The following is an 18,289-nucleotide window of genomic DNA, read 5'->3' as shown; positions in this document are numbered from 1 at the left end:
CTGTCCCTCATTGGACGAGGTTAATTGCTTCCAAGCCCGACCACGATAAATATACACTACTTTCCACGACATAGGATTCAATGTTAATAAATTGAATATTTTTGTAGTGAGAGCATAGAAAACCTATTTATGACTTTCTAAATGCATTTTTTACTATTAGAGCCCTGTAGACGTGAAATAATGTACACCTTTAGCCGAGTTAGCCTCAAATTTATTTCTTGTCAACTTAAGAAGCAAAAAAACGTACCACTTCCACATGGGATGGAAGGAGAACTTTTTTTTCCACTCTTATCATATGGGACACGCCACGATTGACTTCATGCAGTGTTAAGGTAATGTAATGTAAGGTATTGTCTCAATGTTTTGTGTCATTACTGCCGCCTAGTGACCAGAATACTACATATCACTTGTATTTCAATGTTTTCACTAATAATACACCATAGTCTACCAAGAAACAGCAATCATTTATTAATTAATTTAAAAAAAAACGGCATTAGGTGAGGGAGTGATAATCGAACTACGATATTGTGAGGAACGACTGTATTAAAGAGCAGCATCTCTTTTGCAATGGAGCAAAGTACATTTTCTGTGACTACACACCATTTTGCGCTGTTCCGTTTATACTTACTTTGTCAAGAAATGCAAGTGAGTGAGTGAATGAGTGACTCTGAACACGAAGGCTCTGCATCTCGATGTGTAGTTTTTTCCACATAGGAAAACAGAGTCGGTGCCTTTTTGTAGCCACTTTCAAGCAAATTCTGCATACTGGCTCGTCTGTGTTGATGCTCACCTTGCTTATTTGGTTTGAAGCTGAAATATTCCCACACCAGGGCTGTGACATTTGGATTTGCAAGCATCTTTTCCTAATTTCTAAAATGTTACCTTGCATTGCTCCTCACAAAGCGACACTCTTCTGCTGTGTGTACGCTAGCAGCCCCGCCTCCCCTCACGGAAACAAAGAGACTGACAAGAGGGCTCGCTTCGTTCAAGCCGTTGTTTTATGAAGCAAACGCGCCCAGGGGCTGAAAACAAGCGAACCCTCTTCCTGCCTGTTTGAAGGTGAGAGAAGAGGAAAACAGACACGCACGGACATGGCCAGCAAAATGATCAAGTTCATTTTCATTTATCGTGTTGCAAGAATTTTTTTTTTTTCCTAAACAAGAAATCTTTAATCTCTTGACACCCGTAATAATTACTATAATGAATATTGAAATCATTAGATTGTTTTTATTGTGTATTTATTATAATAGCCGCATGGTGGCCTAATGGTTAGCATGTTGGCCACACAGTCTGGAAATCGGGAAGATCTGGGTTCTCCGTTGGACATCTATGTGTGGAGTTTGCATGTTCTCATCGTGCGTGGGTTTTCTCCGGGTACTCCGGTTTCCTCCCACATTCCAAAATCATGCATGTTAGGTTAATTGGAGACTCTAAATTGTCCATAGGTATGAATGTGAGTGTGAATGGTTGTTTGTCTATATGTGCCCTGTGATTGGCTGGCCACGAGTCCAGGTTGTACCCCACCTGTCGCCCGAAGTCAGCTGGGATAGGCTCCAGCATGCCCCCGCGACCCTAGTGAGGATAAGCGGCATAGAAAATCAATGCATGGGATTTATTGTTATGTACATTTTTGTTTTGTTTAAAGAATATTATTTATTTAGAACTTCCCTACAAAGAGTTATCTGAGTATAATATACGTTATATATAGTAAGTTACAAGTAAATCATTTTACTACAAATTAAAATCCCGTTTGTTAGTCATACACTGTATGATTTCACACCAATGAATTTTTGTTGTGTGGATATTCTAAACCTTTTTAAAAAATTTAAACAATTTAAAAATGAAAACCAAAGATGGCTGAGGTAGATGTGCTTGTGTTATTTTATTTTTTGTGTATACTTTTAGGCCGAGTGTGTTGCTTTCATGAGGAGTAGTTGACAATGAGAATAGTAAAAATGATGATAAGAGTAGGCTACCAGACTCCTTGTTTAACCTCCTGTTTGACTTGTCTGCAATGGCACAAATGCTGCATCAGCACAATAAATCAGCACCTAAAAAATCAGCAGAGGTAATTAGACACACACACAGACACACACGCGCACACACACTCGTCGACATTATGCAGGCACACAAGCTAAAAAAATTCTGAAAATAAACAGGATTGGCAATGCATGGAGTAGTAAAGATGATGCATGGTATGTCAGTATAGTACTCATGTAGCTACACTGTAGGTGTTCTTTTTAAACCACTTCAAAAGTTCCGTGTTGCTACATGTGCCACACGATGCGTGTCGAGCCACATGTGACTAGACGGGACGACGGTTTGGACAGGCGGACAGGAAATGGCGAGGGGCCGGCTAACACTGTGGGAGGAGCCCCTTCTTGTAGGCTACCACGCCGGCCACCGTGGCAGCGCACACCACAGTGGTGACGCCCATCAGCTTGAGGAGGCCGCCCACTGAAGGCGAGTTCCTCTCCCAGAAGGTGGTCACGAAAGGGAGCGGCACGACTTCCTGTTAGGGGGGGTGGGAGGGGGGGCAGAGAAAGGAGGGGCTTCAGTCACATGACACGAGTCTTTGAGGCTTTGATATGTGATGAAGATTTCCTCTCACCGTAGACTGGGGTTCCGTCAGCCAGATCTGACTGCGGTGGATTTTACCCATTTCACACAAAACCTGGAACATATACATTTGGTACGTATGATATACAGTCCATGGGGGTGGGGGCAGGAGCTGATGTTAGCTCAAAACTCAAAAGTCGCTGCCATTTTATTTTTTACACATTAAAAAAACCCTCAATACTCAAAGATGCTGAAATCGTAACAGGCTTTCGGGGCACATATAATTATGCCCTTCGCATTCTGCCTAGCAACAACCAGCTGCTGTATGTTTTTTCACTGAGATGGCAAGGTTCGAAAGCTGTGAGGCACATGTGCTAACTGTATGGCGCTACTGTGCTTACCCAATAGTGACTTAATAACTACATTCATATGGTTTGCCAGTCAGACTTTGTCCCTGTCGACTCTTTCTCCCCAATGTTTGGCAGCCTAGACCACTCCCCCGTGTTGCAAATGAAACAGAAAGGTGTGTATGAACATTTGTAGTATCCCTAAGGGGCAAAAACGATGGTGCGCCACAAATTCTTCATTCAAAAACATCACAGCATACAGACGGAGTTACTTCCCTTGTCACGTTTAAACTATTCATGTCACATTTGTTTTTGGTTGGTGTGACAAATGTCTCCATACAAAATGTATCAGTGTTTGTGGAAGACACAAAAAGACACGCTAGAGACGCTCTCCTCTTCAAGCGGGACAACGAGACGACAACGCATCAAAAGACTCATTAATAAATAAATAAGCAAACAACAAAAGACACAAAAAGAGAATTGTGTGGTGTGTCAGAAGTACAAGAATTGTACTCATAGTACACAAAGTGGTCTTCCCGGGATTTGTGGGGGGGGGACACGCGAGAAGCATTCGTTAATGACTGGCGGCTTCCGGTTTTCCGGCATGAAAGTGAATTAAAGTAGAGAGGATGTCTTCCAACCAGGCTAACAAAGCAAAGCTGATCCCTGGTGATAGCGAGTGCCAGCCAACCTTGTTAAAGACCATGCTAGAGTGGGTATCACGCCATGCTGATGGTTTTAGCATGGCAGGAGATGTGGGGATGATGTTCTCCATAAGCCACAAAAGAGGAGCCTCTTTCCAGCTAGATAACAATATATTTGAACCGACAGACATTTTGGATCTGCACGAAAAACAGAGAGACGCCAGCGCCCAAGGGTTTAGCAAAGAAAATGGGGCCTTAGCATAGCGCCCTGAGGGAAGCCGTTTGACTATTCCCATTAAAATAGTTTGAACCATGTCGCAAAGTTTGTTCTTCAAGCAACAAAGAGCAATATCCTTGGAAATCACTTATCGTTATTCATGTATATCGTATATTCATTGTATACTGATTGGACGTGAAGGAAGTGCTATGATCTTTTGAGATCCCACTCATGACATCATGTACATGCTAGGAGACAAAAAAATAGGGCAGTCAAAAATAGCGCTTTTACAATTTGATTAAAGTTTTTTAGCATTTGACTGCCCTAAAATAAAATACAATTATATTATGAAAGGGTTTTTTAATATAAATCTTAATAAAATATAAAAATATTCTTCTACTTCATCTGCAAATAAGTGGTGCACTATTCCTCAGCGGTTATGAACAAGCAAATCTCCTGGACACAAGACCCCAGGACGCCACCCTGGACCCGGGCCTGGGAGGGGGTGAAAATACATGGCGGTCGGGCTGTCTGCATGACAGTCAGGAGTAGGTGAGGTGTTCCAGGCACATCCGGGGGAGACCTAAAGGGGACTTTGCATCACAACTGTCCTGAAAAACACCTCAATATCATCTTGGTGGAAGTAGAAGAGGAGGCCAGAGACCGTGGAGTCCCTACATACTTTTGACTGACGCCACCATGACAGGGACCCGGATGAATGGAAGAAAATATGAATGGCTTAGCTTAGCATTTTAGCTTAGCAACTCCATTATCAGAATTTAGAGGGGATTGTAATTGCAAGTTGACAAGTGTTGGTCGCACACCTCCCTCCTGGACCCACGGGGTACCAATAAATGGGGTCCTTGTATAAAATCATGATAAAACCACATAGAAAACAATACAGTATATACTGTACATGTGCATGTTCTGACCTCTCTGGCCGCCCTCTCTCCAGCCTGGACCGCCCCCTCCATGTAGCCACTCCACTCAGTGGCGGTCTCAGTCCCCGCAAAGTACAACCTACCCACAGGCTCCCTCAGGACCCTGCAGGGTCGACACAAACATCCTTTAATATCCAGTGTTTAGCTTTAAGCTTTCCAATGCGAAGTTACTGTACCTCCCAAACTGCGTGAGGATCCCTGGGGGGAAGTAGGCCGTGTAGCATCCTCCCGAGTACTCCTCTTCACACCAGTTCTTCTCCTCATAATGGACTGCCTGGTGGACACAATGTAAATAGGGGCAGTCTTCCAGAATGTGTCTGGGAGTCCAAACTCACATGTAGAGCCTCTTCAGTGCCCAGCACTTTGGAGTAGATCTCACAGATCCTCTTGAACCTGAACACAAAAGGCACAGGGACATTTACGGGACGGAACTTCTGTGCTGATCTTCTGTCTCCATGGCAACGGCCATACCTCTCTTCTTTGGTGAGCCCACAGAGCTTCCTGCAATTGCGGGCGAGGATGAATCTGCCAGAGGAAAATGAATGGAGTTATTGGAAAGCTTCGGATCTGCTACATTCAACATTAGGCACACCTGCACCATCCAGTGACATCCGATACTTAAAAAAAAATCAGCCTTTAGAAAGATAATTGCCGGTATACTCACATTTGAATATTTTATACTTTAGTATTTTGTGTTTTATGCTTCAATATGTAAATAATTGTACATATTTATGTTGCATTTGTATTTTTTTGATATTATTATTAAATTGTCATTTTACATATATATATATACACACACATACATATATATATATATATATATATATATATATATATATATATATATATATATATATACACACACACATATATATATACGTATATATATATACGGTGTATATATATACGTATGTATTATAAAATCAACTATTTCATTGATTCTTATTAACGATAGGTGCTTTTCACATGTGTACCGATATGTTACCAATTACCTGGTACCGTACTCAACGGTACCAATTTTTGGTACTTTTGTGTAATAAATGCTGATATACAAATGTAATTAATTTATTCTCAAGGATTTTAGGATATTTATCTCTCAATATATAAACTAACTAAACACACACATTTATTAATAATAATAGTTTCAGAAATTTCTTCAACATGAAAACCCTTAACTACAAATAAAAATCAGCTCTACGTACTCTTTTCCCTTCTGGAAAAATTGTGTGACAAATAAGGAAAAATTGAGGGCAAATAAGTTTAAAACAAATGAGCAAAAGAGGATGGAGTAAATATAAATACAGGTATAATATTTTACAGATTGAAGTCCTGTAATACAAACTCCACATGAAAGTGGAGCTAACTTCTTTGCTGTGAACTACACTACTACGAACACTAGGGGGCGATTGTGGTCATTGAATGGCTTTGTGTGGAGAAGACGACGAAACTACAGTACATGCTATCAGCTGAGAAGCTGTCCTTGCAGAAGCCATCCGTAATAGAACTTTCTACAGCTCTTCTTTCTACGCTGTTTTGGTTCTTGTGGTTGTGGTGCTCCCGAGAGACACAGAAAGAAATCGCCATTGTGGTAGATGGCGTTCACGAATTAAATACAAACTGTCTACTACGTAGTGAATAATTTTGAATTGCTGGATTACAGGCCAATGACTTCTAAACTGTTGTATATGGACATTCCAGGCTTACTTTAGTAAATAAAGTTTTACTAAAGATGTTGATTGGGAATGTACTTTTAATACTGTCTACCGACGTGTTATCGTTGTATACTTACGACTGACTAATGAAATACACACATTTGATTTTCAGTCTATTTTAATCCATTTGTGAATACAAAAACTGAGTTTTGGTGGTTTAGTGAATATATGGCTGTTTGGTCCTTTCTACGCACTGGGATGCATCCAGGTCACATGTCACGTGTAAAAAGACATTTTTTTGACATGAAGTTGTATGACAGCCCCATCAGCAGTGTCATGTATCGACGGTGACTTACTCCTCACTTAGTTCCGTGAGCGGAGTTCTGGTCGGAGTTCGTGAGGAGGAACATAGTTGTGGTTATTTGCTGGCGTCTCTTAAGTATAGAGTTTGGCTTGTCAAAACAATACGTGTTCATAAGTGTAATACATTTGCATCACAAAACCGCAGCTAACAAAAAAGTCAGACCTCTCAGTCGCCTGGCGTTATTTCGTATCACTACACCTTCTCGCCTGTCCGTTGTTGTGTATGCGTTCCACAGTGGAGGAAGACTGCTGCGACCCGAACGTCTCCCGTCGGAGCAGCCTCTATCCACACATATAAGCTCTCACACAAATCCGACAAGAACGGAACAAAGTGGGGGGTAAGTCACTGTTGATACACGACACTGCTGATGGGGATGTCATACAACTTTGTGTCAAAAAATCCGAACTATCCCTTTAAAAGTGTCTTCTTTCAGAACACAGGTAGGTTTTACTGTATCCATGTACTTTAAAAAATGACTTATTTTAGCTTCTGTAGCTTTAATTTGTCTTCTTGTTGGTGTAAACATGTCCCCCTCCCTCTGGCCTTGTCTTCTTCACTTGTGACTTGTATGTTGTTAGGAATGGCGCCATGACACTCCACAGAGACTGGCACATAGGTACCGAAACATGGTACCTTTTGATTTTACGTGAGTCGGTGCTCGGTAGCAGACGAAATTTGGTCTGTGCCTATAAAAGTGCCAAATTTGATATCCATCCCTAATATTTTTTGATTTTATTATTATTTGATCATATAATATTAAATTACTGTATGTTTTTCATAATAAATAAATTAGGGAGAATCCTATGAAAATACTGTATAATAAGGTAATAAAGGTACTAGTATATAACATAAAATGTTGCCTTTATACGACAACAGGTCCATACAATAAAAATATATTTTGGAATTACCTTGACCCATTTAGTTAATGCATCAAAAGTTCATTGTCATTTCAGCATAAAAATAACTCACACTCAGTCGTCAATTTTAAAACTAATCAAATGTAGCAGATATTACCTTTGATGACATTTTTTATGATTTGATATTATATTTTATGCTTTAGATTGTATTGTATTTTTAGTTGTATAGTCAGCATTACCATTTTTCTATGGCCTATCCATATGAAAGAGTATACACGCATGAAAAAAGAAAAAGTTTTTAAAAAAATTGTACAGTAAATTGCCCGCCAAAATTGCCAAAAATTTTCCGATGAGTTGTTCGGCCAATCAGGGTCTATCCTGTGGCTTTGTATTATATTTGGATAGCCTGTATTCACCCCATAATGGCAGGGACGGTCCCATCAGGCTTTGTGTCGTCCAGCGTCAGTCCAATGGGTGAACCCTCATCCTCGATCACCATGCTGCCACAGAAACCTGGTGGATCCCAAACAAAAAAGATGAAGAAACGGTACAAGATGTTGTCATTACAAAATAATGACAAAACATCCCTTCGTGGCTTTTTAGGTACCTTTTTTCCTCCAGAAGTTTTCTTTGTAGTACACCATGCACTTGATGACCGAGCCCATGGGAACGCGGTTGATCAGCTGGTTCCTCAGCGGGGGCAGCTCAGGGTTAAAGTGCATCTTCAGGTTGAGAGCAGGAGGCGTGGCCACAATCACATACTTGGCCTGAGGACCAGATGCAGCACGTTGCCAGCAGATGGCAGCATAGAGCAACACATAGAAGAAATAGGATGGCCGTGGCTCATGGTAGTACCATGTAGGTCTGTTTATCTGTTGTCTCCACAGCCACCATGTCACCACTCTGGTCAATCCTGTAGACCGGCGACTGCAGCTTGACACGCTCCCCCAGGTCTCTGGCCATGCACTCGCTGATCTGGTTGGACCCTCCCACAAACTTCCTCTCCTGGAAAAGATGGAAACTAGTATTAAATATGGCTGAAAATGAGAATAACAATGTAATTTTCCGTCATAATTTTACCAAAAGAAAGATATTTAAATTATGCAGTTGTCATATTATGAGAAAAAACTTGTAATGTTAAAGATAAAAAAATTTAATCTGTGATTAAATGCAATTAATTATGAGTTAACTATGGACAAAACACAATTAATCCCGATTAAATATTTTAATCAACGGACAGCTCTAATAAATATATCATTATAACGATTATTACGATATATGTTGTGATATATATGTTACAAGAAAAAGGCTGCCATTGTCAATACAAATATTTTAATGCCAGAATAAGTTTATTAAAATTTTACTTCGATTTTTAAAAAATGTAGAAATGTATATGTAATGTATATTTTGAATACAGTCGTCCTTGGCTATTTTGCGGTTCGATTATCGCTCCCATGCTCGATCGAGGTTTGTAAAAAAATGTATTGATAAATGATTGTTGTTTTGTGGTTGACTATAGCGTATTATTAGCCAAAAAATACTGAAAGAGTCCACGTAGTATATTGGCCACTGGGCGTCAGTAATGTTACATTATCCAGACGTGACATTAGACGGCATGTACAACACGACACACATGAAAAGAAGTTCTCCTCCCATTACGTGTAGAAGTGCTAGGTTTTTGGCTTCTTTGTCCTTCTTCCCCAGCCCTTTTTAAACCCTTTAAGTTTAGAAAACAGAAAATAAACTAGCTAACTAGTTAGCTCGCTAGCTTGCTAATGGTTAAAGCCATGGCCGTCTCTTGTGTCCCCGCAGTGATCCCGTAGGCTGCGCATTACAGCTGAGCAATGTGGTGTAAACCAAGAATAACAGGAGCGTAAAGGTGACTACAGGGGTGTTACTTCATGTCTACAGGGCTCTAATAATGGTAAAGATTGTATTTAGAAAGTCATAAACAGGTTTTCTATGCCCTAACTACAAAAATGTTCCACTTATTAATACTGCCTCCTACTTCGCGGAAATTCACTCATCGTGTTGGGTCTGGAACTAATCAACCGCGATAAACGAGGGTTGACTGTACAGCCATACACACACACACACACACACACACATGCACACGCATGTAGTATGACAATAAAGTTGTACAATTATGACAAGAAAGTTGCAGCACAAGAAATCAAGCGGTGATTGGGAAGAAGAGCATCGTCATATTATTAAAAGATGAAAGTCCACATTTTACCAGAATAAATATCTCAGTTTTAGTTGTAATAACTTGTAATCTTTCAAAATGTAATTGTAAAAACATGCGAATTAACGATACATTTTTTGTAACATTACCAGTATAATGTCGTAATTTGATGAGAAAAAGTCACAATGTGCTGACATTCTAGTTCTACGTATATTGTAGTTAAAATACTGTATTTGGTAAAAAGGGGTACCAGAATACCGTTGTAATATCACAAGAATAAGGTTGTAATTATCACGAGCTGGTGACGGGCTGGTTGCTGTCGGAAACTTGACCCCCAGTATGCAGAGAAGAGGCGGTGGTGTGCAAATAAAAGTCTTTAATTGCGCAGGTGCAGGAACTCACACATGAACAGGAGCAAAACCAAAGCGACAGAGGAAAAAGCTCTGTGGAAAACAACACGATAGGTAGTATCGACAGGTAAGTAACCTCTCAAGTAACAGCACCAGCGAGGAGAATAGAGGCAATGAGCCAACGCCGTACTCGAGGCGGTGCTGGGCTTTTAAACCCCACTAATATCAATTGCCTACAGCTGCGTAGCAACCACCTGGGGTAAAGCGGCTGCCGATTCCTCCCAGCCGGAAGTGCAACATGCCAAAGTAAGAGCGCAGGACAGGAAGTGCTCGCTCAATTGTGAAAAATTGATTGTTAAGAAGAATATAGTCATAATATTACAAATTATTGTTGAAAATGTCATTTTTAATGAGCAAAAAAAGTAATATGCAAGGTATAGTATAATATCACAAGAAAAAAGTTGTAATTAAAAGACAAATTTATTCTCGCAACATTACAAATTGCTTCCATAATATGATGACTTGATTCTTGGAATAGTGCAACTTCCTTTTCTGGCCCTAAAACTCATTGGTATTATTATTTTTCTTGGTTTTATCAAACTACGTGAATGTCCACTTGTTGCAGAGTTCAGTGGTGACAAAGCTCTACTCCATGGTCCCAAACAAACACAACTTAGGGTAGACAGTGACGCTTAAATGAGCCTGAAAACACAAACTAGTGTGCATATTGAGGAGGTAAGCGTCATACCTGTCCTCCATTGGTGGTGGAGAAGATCCTCATGGTTCCTCCACACTGCTTCACATACCACAGGAACCACAGGGCCGACACCTCGTGGGGTTCAGAGGTCACGTTGACGTTGACAAACAAGGTGCCAAAGCGACGGGCGGTACTCGGGGACACAGAGGAGGATTTGACGTTAAAAACTTGAGTTGGGCCATCATCCTGGAAGGGATCGTGTCGGACCTTTCTATGTATGCAAGTCCCCCCAAAAAAACTGGTCTACACTGGAACCTATGCTACCTGGTCCAGCAGATTTTCTCAAAGAGCTGATGCATGCTCATCTTGTCCCACTCCTCAGCACGGGGGGCTTTCCAGGGGGCCTCTCTGGGGATCTTCAAAGACAGAAGACAAACTGAGACATGAGACTAGAAAAGGGTGATCAGAGTGCGTCCAACGGTTTACCTCCTTGCCCATCTCGTCCATGGTCCTGAACAGATTGTTGAAGTCCAACTTGATGATGGGATTCCACATGGGGGGAAAGGACCCTTTGAAGGGGTAAGACTTTCCCTAATGGACATGGACAGTGGAATTATTTGTACAAATTATTACCCCTGTTATTATTAATATTACTAAATAAGCTAATATTAGCTATTAATATTATATATGTAATTAAATCTTATGATATAAATACAAATACATATTTATATCTAATTAATATATAACATACTACTAAATTATAATTATACAATATGCAATAATCTATATATCTATAATAACATTCAATTATTCTATTTTGTAATAAATATCCCACCAAAAATAACTATACTCCATCAAAATAATATCTATTATATATAATATTATATTATTATAATACATATTACAATCAAACATAAACATAACATATAAATGAAATATATATTATATATTTAGCCATAACTTATTCACAAATAATTGTAGTTAATTTAAATAATTATATATATAATTATAATATAAATAATTATTTATACAGTCATGGAAAAAATGATTAGACCGCCCTTGTTTCTTCAGTTTCTTGTTCATTTTAATGCCTGATACAACTAAAGGTACCTTCGTTTGGACAAACATAACAATGACAACAAAAACAGCTCATAAGAGTTACATTTTTTGGCAGTGCAATGCTATAGCTATTCATGTAAGAACTTAAGTGATTTTGGTTATCATCAAGAAAACAATTAAAATGGATCAATAAACTGAACAAACAAGGGTGGTCTAATCATTTTTCCCGTGACTGTACAATATAAAATAATGTAATGTATAATAATAGTATAGTAATAGCAAAGTAACATTTTTCCAACAGATAAATAATGAGAAAAAATAACACATATCCATCCATTCATTTTCTATGCCGCTTGTCCTCACTAGGGTCGGGGGGGTATGCTGGAGCCTATCCCAGCTGACTTCGGGGGAACGGCGGGGTACACCCTGGACTGGTCGCCAGCCAATCGCAGGGCACATATAAAGCCACAACCATTCACACTCACATTCATACCAATGGACAATTTAGAGTCACCAGTTATGTGGGAGGAAGCCAGAATATACCTGGGCAAAACCCACGCACGCACAGGGAGAACATGCAAACTCCACACAAAGATGCCCAAACGGAGATTTGAATCCAGACTTCCTGACTGTGTGGCCAACATGCTAACCACTAGGTCACCGTGCGGCCAAAAAAACCCACTCATTAGCAAGCAAAATAGGAAGGCCAGGCTGGAATGTACCAATAAAGTACAGAGATGAGCCTAAACAATTGTGAGACAAAAGTTTGATGGGCTGATGAATTTTTGAGGCTCATCGCTATACTTTTTTGTCAAATTCCAGCCACGTCTTCCTGTTCTTCTTGCAAATGAGTGGCTTGCATCTTCTAGTGTAGCCATTGTACTTTTGTTCATTAAGTCTTCTATGAACAGTAGATAGTGATAGCTTATATGTTCACGTGACAGACTGAATTTGTTTGGTTTAACTTGGGGCTTTTATTTTGTCTTAGTTTGTTGTTTTGGCACCAAAAGCAGTGCCTTGAGTTTCATTGTGAGTGCAGCTGGGTGTAAAGAGTAATCAGCATTCTATTTAGTTCATCTGATCCCTTTGCTAGTTGCTGTTTCTTTGTGTTTTTCTAATGCTTTGTGTTTGTTCACGTATGCTTGGTTGCTCTTGATACTTCTCGATACCTACTATAAGCCTGATGGTGACGTTCCAGCTGCTTTCCTGAGACGACCCGGTACTCTTGCATGTATTCCTATACACAGGTCTGTCTTGTCCATCGACTGTTTAGTTGGTTCAATTGATTTGTTCATCCTCTAGCTCCCTTGTGTGTTAGCACTACTTGGCGAAACTGCACTCGGCACTGCTCCCTCTGTTACCTTTTCTGAACATTGCTGCTCATTGTGAGCGGATCTTTTGTTATTAAAGACAGTTTATCCAAACCATGTCTCTGTACTCTGAAGTGACACTGCAACATATACTGTCATAGCAAACCTTGACATTGTTGCTAAACTTGACTTTAGTACATGAGTACACATACTTACTTTGTACTTTGGTACACTGGTTATGTAATTATACCAAAGTATACATTTTTTTAACTTCCTGGACTTTTGACCTTGTTACTCATTTACACATGTAGACGATAATCTATAGTTTACAGATAAGGGTCTGTTATTCACTGTCAGTTATCCAAATGTTGAAACATGTTTTTTTACATTACATTATGTAAAAAAAAACATACTGTTACTATCAATAAAGTAGACTTAAGTGCACAGCATGCAGCTCTTTCCAAATATACTGTAATAGCAAGCAATTGAGTACACTGTGTATCCAAAGAATAGCATCAGGTCGGTCTAAATGTGCAGGAAATATTAATAAAATGTAACATTAACATGCCTTACTTACTCAGATAGTTGTCAGGGCGCATTTTTTTTACTTGCTTGTTTAGTAAAGGTAAGATGTCCATTTGTTTTTATTTTTAGCCGTGTAATAATACTTATTAGGGATGTCCCGATCCACATTTTTTGACTTCTGATCTGATCAGATTTTTTATAGTCTTGCCGATCCGATCCGATTCGGTACCAATCTCTCTTTTTTTTAAAATAAGCTTTTGTTCCAAACATGAATTTGTGGAATTGAATATGGTTATGAAAACAGCTCTTCAAAGCATTACAAATAATGCAACCAAAGTATTGCTGCATTTACTTTTTTGTTACACAGCATGACCGACAATATTGTTTGGCTTTTGTAGCAAACCTCTATGAGTCAGGTCCCTTACCCAATAAAAGATACAATTGGAAAAAATGGGCTTGCAAAATACTTTTAGTTTAAGTTTAAGCCTAATCATTTGACATGGTTACAGATCAATTTGTGGTGTGATTTAGAACATATTACTTTTTTTACAAAGTCTTTTCAGTGCAATAGTAATTTATTGACGGTTCCTAATATAAACAACCAACGGTTAGAGCAGCACTTCCTGTGCGAGCAGTGGCGGAGCCAGAAATGTTTCATTGGAGTGGGCAAGGTGAGACCATTACTCACATAGGGGTGGCGATAAGTTGATACCTGAAATGTTCAGTGGGGTGGCGGGAAAGTGACCAAGGGTGGCCACGGCCTCAGCCACCATTGGCCACCACGGAAACTACCGCAGTAGCTACGGAGCCAAATATCCGACGTCCAACGTGACACTAACTTCAACACGGTACACCAAAACGCAAGACATTCAAGTCAATCAGCTACAGATGTGGTAGCTGTTTCTTTGTCTTCAGCAAACAGACTAACCTAGCATGATGTCGCTGTTAAAATGTGAGTGTAATGTAGTCCCCGAAGTTATTCCAGTGTTGCTAATGTTTGTGTCCTCCTGTCCCACTTCTTAATGTTACGTTATATGTGCTACATGGCACCTATCACGTTGGACAAGTGCAACGTTAAAGTGGATAAAGTATACAATACTGCTGCAATACTGCAATACTGTGTCAGAGACAGACGTAGACAAACACAACTCATTAGTATTAAAGCTACAGACACAGAAAACGGCGTGTTCCCAATGGGGTTTACTAAAAGCTCTTTTAAACTGTCCAGAGTCAAGGCTAGACTTTGGATAACACACTTCCAATATACTATTGTGGCATCTTAGACGTATTTTAATTGGTGAAAATGTCGGACCTTTAAAGGAAATTGGCACCTGGCGCCATCCAAGCGTTTCTATTACAATGGTGTACTGATAAAAATACTACTAATAATACTAATAATAATCACCAATATGAGTGCCTGCTATGATTTATACAGCAATATATACGTCAACACCAAAATGGCTCTATAGTGTGTCAAAAAGCCGCTCTGATGCTCCGTGCTCGGTAATGTCTGTCAACAGTTCCTTCCTGTCGTCTCCATGGCAACGACGGCAGTGAAGTGAATACAAAAGGGAGGAGGAAGAGGATGCACACCAGCACTGTGTCTACATAAGACAGCCGAGACATCAGACAATGTGGCGTACAGACCCAACACCTATAGAGTCCTACAGGTGGCACCGAGGGAACCAAACTGCTAGAAACACCACCGCAAATCATTTCATCCTGAATTGAATGTCATTAGGATGTGTAGCTAATGAAGTGGCCTAGCACGGAAGGCAGGGAGCAGATTAGGAAAATAGCATCGCAGCACACTAGCTATCAGATAACTGCAATGACGGCGCAATCAAATGGTATCATGCTGCTTGTCGTCATGCGATAGCAGCATGATAAGCGGCGGCGTCTTCTAATGCCCGCCAGTATGGAAAGGCTGCAGCCGCCTCTGGGCCTCCGCTGCTAAGGAAAGTGAGCACTGGACTTTTTTGGATTACAATGTGCCAAAGCAAAAGCTGATTAGCAACAGCAGCGGCTCGCTCCAAAGCTAACCCTGATTACAGAATGGCTGTGCACACATGCTGAGTAGCTATTAGTCCACTGACTCGCTGCGACTACTATTATTGCTGCTGTTATAGCAGCCGGGTCACTTAAGTGCTACTGTTTCTTTAAGAGCTGTCCTTCAAGCAGCACTCCCTTAAAGGGACAGGCACAAGTATTTCTGATTTTGACAACAGAGACCTACTGAGGTTTACTTGTCAAAAAACCATGATCAAAATGAGTTATCAAAATGACTCATGTGTAATTTATCTACATCCTCAACTCCAATGTAGTCCTTCTCCTGCTTTTAACGTTTAATTAATCATTAATTTTTTTACAGTCTAACACATATTTTAGGAAATTTTGGGGAAATAATTTTATAATTTATATTTATTATATTATAATAATTTTCTTTTTTATTTAATATAAATTGAGCTACTAATAAAAGCTCCGGGGGTTGACGAGTTTTGGACGTCATGAGCTTTGGGTCATGACTGACAGAACGAGTGTAACCCACCCTGTTTCGCACTGCCCGCACCGGGGCTCAAACACAGGACCTTCGCAATGGGAGGCGAGAACACTGACCAAAAGCCCGGACTGTTGACCGCGTGTCCACCGTAGGGTGGCTGGACTCACCCTGGGAGACAGGGTGAGGAGCTCGGTCATCCGGGAGGGGCTCAGAGTAGAGCTACTGCTCCTTCACATCGAGAGGAGCAAGCTGAGGTTGCTCGGGCATCTAGTCCGGATGCCTCCCAAACGCTTCCCTGTTGAGGTGTCCCGGGTATGCCCTGCCGGGAGAAGGCCCTGGGGTTGACCTAGGACATGCTGGAGGGATTATGTCTCACAGCTGGCCTGGGAACGCCTTGGTGTCCTCCCGGTGGAACTGGAGAAGGTGGCCGGGTAACGGGACGTCTGGGCTTCCCTAGTGAAATTGCTGCCCCCCCAAACATAGCTCATAAGAGGTTAATTTAAGAGCTGATATCTAGAAACGTCTATGGTTTTCTTGATAATAACCAAAATCACTTAAGTTCTTACATGAATAGCTATAGCATTGTACTGCCATAAAATGTAACTCTTATGAGCTATTTTTGTTGTCATTGTTATATTTGTCCAAACAAAGGTACCTTTAGTTGTACCAGGCATTAAAATGAACAAGAAACTGAAGAAAAAAGGGTGGTCTAATCATTTTTTCTATGACTGTACATAATTGAGTGGCAAGTCATTGCGTTATGAAATATATAATATAGTGGCTGAACCCCACTACTTGAGAAGCACTGGTATAAGTCAAAATATAACAAAATTAAAGATCTAAGAAGTGGTCACAAACAATTAAAAGGATATGTAAAACAATTACAGTATGTACAACATCAGGAACTAACAATAGTAAAAACTGTCAAAACAAAAAAATTGTATGGGGACAAAACACTAACACATTTAACAGTCTGATGACCTGTTGCTTGTTTGTTTCATTGTCTAAATGTGTATTACTGTAGTATTACTACATTGCCATCCCTGCACATGTACTGCTCTGACATACAGTGAGCAGTTGGTGGATGGTTCCTGCTGCCATGGCAACCAGCCAGGATGCACTCACACCCTAGGTCACCTCAGCAGCATGTCCATGCTAAAGTGTCACGAAAAAATGTAAAGTGTTTTGCCGTGGTGTTGCAATGCATCGCACTGAGAGTTGTTTCTAATATTTCGACATGCATTTAGCTCAGCTAAAATGCACAGGTGTACTGCTGGCCAGATGCTCAAAGTCCATCTGTAACTGATTCAATAACCTGAACACCGGAGCCCACATCCAGATAAAACACACACACACACACACACACTCGCACACACTAGACAGTCATGTGATTTACAGGCGAGTGGATTGCACCAGGAAATGACAGCAGCGGCAGAGAATCGAATCATTCGAGGAACACGGCAGGGCTAACAAGATATGGATAAAAAGCAAAGAAAGAAGGCCTCTCTCTTCTTCTCCTCCTTTGAGTGCTTTCAGCCAGGAGACGAGACACAGCACATTGCTGCCTTGCCACTGTCCACCCCCTTGGCTAAGATTAGCAACTTTAGTCCAAAGATCTTATTCATAACAGGAACGCTTTGTGGTTTTTAGGACTCCACTAGTCAAAGATCATATACAGATATATATAAATAGGACTATATAACATCTACAGTATTTATAAAGGTACTCTGCTGCTTTTAGGACCCTACAGCTCAATGAGATTGAGTTGTGTATAAAATGGGGGTGTCACAAGATTAAAACATGACGAGAGCGTTCAGAAAAAAAAAGCCTCACAATAATAAATAATAAATTAAACACACGATAAATGAAAGTGAACGCAATCATTTTGCCGGCCTCCATATATTGGCATGTGTATGCATGTCTGTAAACATGCAAAAACTAAGGGCTTTCCAACAGTATGTTATTTTTCCAATTAAATAATAGCTTTTATTTCCAAAACAGATAAAAGTCGATGTAGTTATTTACAAAACTATTTTTAAAAGTGTCTTTTTTTTAATCATTGCCCTTGAAAGTTTTCAACAA

At 40.2% G+C, this 18,289-nt stretch overlaps 1 protein-coding gene across 2 annotated transcripts in view; it reads right to left on the bottom strand.

Moving 5' to 3' along the window:
- Positions 1-350: 350 nt before the first annotated feature.
- mao (monoamine oxidase) overlaps positions 351-18,289 on the bottom strand; it is a 39,999-nt gene continuing 22,060 nt past the window's right edge. For both annotated transcript variants that reach the window (XM_054786812.1, XM_054786811.1), the window contains exons 6-17: positions 11,300-11,404; positions 11,138-11,229; positions 10,865-11,006; positions 8,437-8,586; positions 8,189-8,348; positions 7,998-8,094; positions 5,180-5,233; positions 5,044-5,101; positions 4,885-4,982; positions 4,700-4,811; positions 2,612-2,674; positions 351-2,512 (exon numbers count right to left, since the gene is read on the bottom strand). In XM_054786812.1, coding sequence (XP_054642787.1) covers positions 2,357-2,512; positions 2,612-2,674; positions 4,700-4,811; positions 4,885-4,982; positions 5,044-5,101; positions 5,180-5,233; positions 7,998-8,094; positions 8,189-8,348; positions 8,437-8,586; positions 10,865-11,006; positions 11,138-11,229; positions 11,300-11,404 — 1,287 coding nt within the window. In that variant the 3' untranslated portion in view covers positions 351-2,356. The remainder of the gene's footprint in view (positions 2,513-2,611; positions 2,675-4,699; positions 4,812-4,884; positions 4,983-5,043; positions 5,102-5,179; positions 5,234-7,997; positions 8,095-8,188; positions 8,349-8,436; positions 8,587-10,864; positions 11,007-11,137; positions 11,230-11,299; positions 11,405-18,289) is intronic.

This window comes from Dunckerocampus dactyliophorus, chromosome 9, assembly GCF_027744805.1.
Source record: "Dunckerocampus dactyliophorus isolate RoL2022-P2 chromosome 9, RoL_Ddac_1.1, whole genome shotgun sequence".
In the NCBI taxonomy this organism is placed as follows: domain Eukaryota; kingdom Metazoa; phylum Chordata; class Actinopteri; order Syngnathiformes; family Syngnathidae; genus Dunckerocampus; species Dunckerocampus dactyliophorus.
This window is presented reverse-complemented; position numbering and strand designations above follow the sequence as displayed.